This window comes from Stegastes partitus, unplaced genomic scaffold, assembly GCF_000690725.1.
Source record: "Stegastes partitus isolate 25-593 unplaced genomic scaffold, Stegastes_partitus-1.0.2 Scaffold202, whole genome shotgun sequence".
NCBI classification, from domain to species: Eukaryota; Metazoa; Chordata; class Actinopteri; family Pomacentridae; genus Stegastes; species Stegastes partitus.
This window is the reverse complement of record NW_007577933.1, coordinates 31,383-37,809: the sequence shown is the minus strand read 5'-3', so window position 1 is coordinate 37,809 and position 6,427 is coordinate 31,383. Positions and strand designations below refer to the sequence as shown.

Here is a 6,427-nt window from a genome sequence, read left to right as displayed (position 1 = left end):
TTGTTGGAAAAAATGCCACACTGGTCCAGGACCTTGTGTATACTATGGTGCTCCTACAGAACAGCTGGATGAGACAACAGTTGTGCATTAACAAGTTACATTGCTGGCTTTTCATGTGGCCAGATGAATGTGGTACTCTGTCTGGGATGGACTACTGACTACAAGTGAGTTTGAGCCAAGAAGAAAGAGACGTTGTTCATTTAAAGTCTATCACATAGTGTTTGTAGTTTTGCAGTGTTATTTAAATTCCAAGTGATTTTTACATTCTATGTAGCAGATTAAAATTATTCCACCATACAAAATTAAAACCACCATACAATCCACCAGCTCAAGCACTAAAAAAATCCCAAACCACTGAATTTAGGCAGATGCTGTGATGAAAAGGCCAGAGGAGGGTCCATTTGGTATTGCTTTGAAGAATTAGGTACACAATACAGTATTCTGTAAATCTTATTCTTATATCAACTGAAACTGTTCATTCAGCTGCCAGCAGATTTGTTCGGGTTATGGAAAACATAATATTCCAGATAAACGTTTTCTTGGACAGCTAAACCAATTTAGATTATATGAGCTAAATCTTATTCCCCAAACAGCTGGATTACAAGTTTAGCAGCTAGAGTTCAGAGTAGCTTTGTTAAACCCTTGAAATGGTTCCTTCTAGCTAATGTCTGGGTCAAAGCTCTTTTATTGATCTAGCAATGATTTGTTGCATTTTAATGAATATATGAAGGAACTGTAAGGCAACATTTCTAATTGTATTCGGTCATAGTAACTTCATAATTTGTAAAAAAAAAAAAAAAAAAAAAAAAAAAAAAAAAAAAAAACAGTAATACAATACAGGTCCATCCATCCATTATCTATACACCGCTTAATCCTCACTAGGGTCGCGGGGGGACTGGAGCCTATCCCAGCCGAACACCCTGGACAGGTCGCCAGTCCTACAATACAGGTTTTATATTAATTTGTGCAACAAACCTTCAGTATTTAATTTAGACCTTTATTTTAAGCGCCATCTATTATATATCAATTGTTATGTGTGCAGGAGACCAAAAAATGTATCTCAAAAGAAGACCTGCATATCCTGAGTGGATCCTAAACAGAACTGCTCTCTCTGTGGATGTCTCTGGATCTGGAGCTCCTGAATTACAGCTGCTGGCCTCACATTTCTGTATCCTGCTGCCCCCACCATGATGCCTCCTGTTACAAAAGGACAATAAATTCTAATAACTTGTTTAACTGTACACTAAATAGTGTAATTCATCCCACTCTCACCCAACCGGTCGAGGCAGATGGCCGTCCCTCCCTGAGCCTGGTTCTGTCGGAGGTTTTTTTCCCCTGTGGGGATTTTTGGTTCCTTCCCACTATTGCGGACTGCTTGCGGACTGCTGAAGCTTATAGGGAATCCAAATGTTTTGGATTGTTGGGTGTTTCTGTCTCTGCCTTTGTGAAGCGCTATGAGATGACTTGTTGTAAATATGCGCTATACAAATAAAACTGAATTGAATTGAATTGAATTGAATTGAATTGAACAGTGACCTGTGGTTCAAACTTGGATTTTATCACATCGCAGAGAGAACATAGAGTGTAGGCTGAACAGAAAAAACAAGAAACTCACACAATGGAAACAACTGAAATGTGTGGGTTTAATTTAGCATATATGCCATTTTATTTCCCCTTAGTGAAAGTGTACTCACAAGTTTACAAGTGATTTCCAGCTGCATAAAACAAATGAAACCTCAAAATCCCCAAAATAAGAAAGCAGAAGAATTTGACTGAATTTAGTTTGTCCAAAGCTCCTTTTATACAAGATTAACAACATGAACAAGATTTTAAAAATTTTGACACAGTGGACATGATGTGGTCTGTGATAGACACTCAGTAGGACAATAATCATAAAAAGTAACATGCTTCAGGACTTGAAAATGCTGACAGTTTTTAGTTTTCTTCATCATTAAAGTAATGTAGTGATAGCTGTCAGTACAAGCATGGATATGTTACAAAAAAGAACTGCTGCTGGCTAATTCAGCATTCGTTTAATTGAACCTTAAGTGAAAGCAGAGCTCGAAGTACCATAGCAGCACCTGGCTGTAGCTAATTTACGACAGCCAGTAGGGTTGCAGCTCCCCTTACAGTTTTTATATCTTTCCACTGTCAGATTGGTTCCTAGATAGGCCTACAAGCTGGTGTTAACATTCTTCCATCAGACTATCAAATGTCACACTGAGCTGATAAAATGCAGGACAGGAAAAAAAAAATCTGAGATTCACTGTAAAAATACAAGGACATACATATATACATACATATCTGACAGGATTTTAATAACAGGTAGAGCAGCAAACTGGGAAACAAGAGGGGATTTATGCTGTAATTATTACTGGGAAGGAGGTCAAGTGTTACAAATAAAATCCCCTTGGTGTATTGGGAACAGCAGATGTCCTACAGTGGTTAATAGAATCTTGTCTAACACTCTTTGGGGAAACATATTTTGGGGGTCTTTGTGAACTAGCTCTTACCTAATCATGTCATAACTTATATACCAATTAAATGCCTTTATATCAAATTCAATGGTCTGTCGCCTCATGACATCATTAATAGCGATTGTCTCATAAGACGTCCTCACATTTTACTCCCTTGGTTCTCTTTTTAGTGGCTGCAAATGGCAGCAGGACTTGGATCATTCAGAACAGATGAATACAAATCTGACACAGGAAAAAGCATCCCATTTACATGTGAAGAGTTGACAGAGAGCTGTAAATTCCTCTTTTTTTTTTTTACTGGTAACCCAATCCTTGTCGACTGAAGTGGCAAAAGACAGGGATGGTGATAGACAAGCAAACAAACTGCAAACAAAGAAAATAAGAAAAATATTAATTAACTAGCCTGATACACTGCTTTGCAAATGTGACATCTCTTCAATATTATAATAAAAATGTGTCAGATTACTATGCATAATGTTACAAGGGCACTTGTATGAACTCTGTTGGTTACCTCTCATTGACATCATTTTAACAAAAAGTTTTAAACTCAATGAATCCACAATTAATGTCCTGCCAGGCTCAAAACAACAGAAACAAAGCTAGGAACTAGTCAATGAACATAATAGAGAGAGATCTTTTCCTAAAAAACTACATTGGCTTCAAATGAGTGCTTATGTTTCATATGCTAACACCTTTTCTATATCAGATTTATGAGGTCATGTGTCAGTTTTCTGTTTACAGCCTATTTTACTGCCTGAAAGGAGCCAAGAACAGTGATGGTTGGCTGAGAGGATACAGTGAGTATCCTGAAATAAATATTTCTCATACAAAACCAGATAATAGCTATGTTTAAGAAGATGTTTAGCTGTTTGGGGCTTTGGCTGAGGGCTTCTAAAGTGGCTGCCATTGTTGCAATGTCAGAAAGTGTGCTGGACACTGCTCTCTATGGGTATAAAACTAAAGCACCTTTGGCCACTGTCCAATCAGTTAAGCTCCATCAGGTCTTCAGGTGCATGATATCTGATGGACACCATCTGCTGGGACACCACTAATTGAGACGTATAACGAGGAAGGCTGGATGTACTGTACCTGCATGATAAACATTGTGACAACTCCTGCCCCTGTGCTGAGGTAGTTTCTGGCAAACCAGTCCCTCAGTTTCACAAGACAACCCTGAAAAGCAAAATGATATGGTTATCCTGTCTATAGTTACACCAAGAGATAAAATAGAGATAGAACAGGACACAATAATGAGAGTCAGTGAAACAAAGACAGCTGAGGGACAGTTGTTGGGGTGTTTTGAAGGCCAAAGTACTTGCATTATGAGCAACTTAGATACAATTACATTTAGTTTCACATTAGCTTCATCTTTGTGCAAATTAATGTGCTGTGTTTACATGACACATTGATATTAAATCCACCAGTTGCTCAAGCAGTGAGTTGAGTTCAGCTTATGATTGACTCTGAAACCAGACTGGTGGAGACTTAAAGGATAAGCTAGCAGTATTTCCCAGTCAGTCTTAAAACAACAATCAGGTTTCTGAATGAATATTTCATCAGATTTTCCATCCATCCATTATCTATACACCACTTAATCCTCACTAGGGTCGCAGGGGGCTGGAGTCTATCCCACCAGCCTATCGCAGGGCTACACTTAGAGACAGACAACCAAGTACAGTCACATTCACAATTAAGAATCACCAATTAACCTCAACATGTTTTTGGACTGTGGGAGGAAGCCGGAGAACCTGGAGAGAACCCACGCTGCACAGGAAGAACATGTAACCTCCACGCAGAAAGATCTCGGGTGTCCTCACCAGGACACGAACCGGTGACCGTCTTGCTGCCAGGCAACGGTGCAAACCCCCGAGACATCAACAGGTTTTGCTTTCTGTAATTATTCTTTCTGTATCAGTAAGCACTGAAGACAGTATCTATAAAAATTGTGACCCTATCCTTTCAGACTGGAGAGCTCCAAGAGGAAAGTTTTCAGCTGAGTTCTGACTGCTGACTCCAGGATGTCGGACAGGCTGGACTTTGGATTTGGATTTCTATATTAACTCCAATGTCATTCATATTTTAAATGATATTTGCATGGTTCTCACTGAGAAGCTATTTATCCTTTTTTCACTTGTTGTTGGTCGTTACACAAATAACCCTCACCTCAGCTGTTTATACCTACAGTGTAAAACTGCAGCATAGAGCAGCAACCCAACACTTTTCCATCGTTGTCCAGTTGAAGTGTCCTGGTACAAAAAGTTAATTCCTGCCTTCAAACAAATCAGAATGCAGGATGTTCAGTCGTTGTGTTATTAATAAGATACACTGGAGAGTTAATATATGTGGTGTGCTGTGTCGTGACTGTTGCAGGTAGATCTGATATCTGTGGCCTGGAGCATCATAAGAACACTATCAGCAGGAAACAGTGGACAGATAAAATGAAAATTTGAAAAACTAACAATCTGTCATTGGTTAGATTCAATGAACAACAACATTTTTTTTTTTCTGATATGAACTGCCCCACCAGAAAAAGACGGACAATCGACCTCCTGTATGCTAATGTACGGGATGCATACACAGCCACCCCCCTCCCCCCATTTGGGAAGTCAGACCACAACCTAGTCCTCCAACAGCCTCAGTACACCCCTCTGGTCAACAGACAGCCGGCCACAACACGCACCATCAGGAGGTGGTCTCCTGAGGTGGAGGAGGCCCTGAGAGACTGTATGGAAACCACTTCTTGGGATGTTCTGTTTTCCCCCCATGGCGAGGACATTGAGGGGCTGACCCACTGCCTGACTGACTACCTGAACTTCTGTGTGGATGCAGTCTCTCCTGCAGTCTTAGCAACAAAAGCCAGAACAGCAGGGGGGGCGGTGGAGGCAAACAATCTGAATGCCTCCCTGCATAACAGCTGACCAGGTCAGGGGACAACTGAGAAAGATCTGACACAGGAAGGCAGCAGGACTGGACAAGGTGTGTCCACGGATGCTCAAGTCCTGTGCTGCTCATCTGGGGGAGCCGCTACAGCACATCTTCAACCTCAGCCTGCAGCTGGGGACAGTGCCCACCCTCTGGAAGACATCCTGCATCGTTCCGGTGCCGAAAAAGACCCGGCCCAGCGAGCTGAATGACTACCGACCGGTGGCACTCACTTCACACCTGATGAAGATGCAGGAGCGGCTCCTCCTCCACCTCCTCAGGCCCCAGGTTCAACACGGCCAGTACCCTCTACAATTTGCCTACCAGGCAAATGTTGGGGTGGAGGAGCTGTGCAAGGTAAGCGGCAATGTGAGGATTCTTTTTATGGACTTCTCAAGTGCCTTTAACACCATCCAGCCCCTGCTACTGCGGGGAAAGTTAGAAAGGATGGGAGTGGACTCGTGCCTGGTGGACTGGATCTCCGACTACCTCACTGACAGACCACAGTATGTCAGACTGAAGGACACCACATCTGACACTGTGGTCAACAGTACAGTGGCCCCTCAGGGGACAGTGCTGGCCCCTCTCCTCTTCACCCTGTACACCTTGGACTTCTGTTACAACTTGGAGCTGTGCCACATACAGAAGTACCTAGATGACACAGCCATCATGGGGTGTATCAAGGATGACAGAGAGAGTGAGTACAGGACTCTGGTGGACGACTTTGTTGTCTGGTGCAGAGAAAACCACCTGCAGCTCAACGCCTCAAAGACAAAGGAACTGGTCGTAGACTTCAGGAAATCTGGACCATGCCCACGACCAGTTCTGATTGAGGCACATGAGGTAGAACTTGTAGAGAACTACAAGTACCTTGGGCTGTGGCTGGACAGCAAGTTGGACTGGACATGCAACACAGACTACCTGTACAAGAGGGGACAGAGCAGGCTGTGCTTCCTGAGGAGGCTCCAGTCGTTCAACATCTGCAGGAAACTCCTGCAGATGTTCTACCAGTCGTCGGTCACCAGCGT

General features: G+C 42.4%; 1 protein-coding gene across 1 annotated transcript in view; it reads right to left on the bottom strand.

The window, feature by feature from the left end:
- Positions 1-1,642: 1,642 nt before the first annotated feature.
- Positions 1,643-6,427, bottom strand: part of LOC103356460 (leukocyte surface antigen CD53-like) — a 15,163-nt gene continuing 10,378 nt past the window's right edge. Inside the window, exons 7-8 of the mRNA XM_008280604.1 lie at positions 3,567-3,650; positions 1,643-2,840 (exon numbers count right to left, since the gene is read on the bottom strand). Of these exons, the coding sequence (XP_008278826.1) occupies positions 2,772-2,840; positions 3,567-3,650 (153 nt within the window). The 3' untranslated portion in view covers positions 1,643-2,771. The remainder of the gene's footprint in view (positions 2,841-3,566; positions 3,651-6,427) is intronic.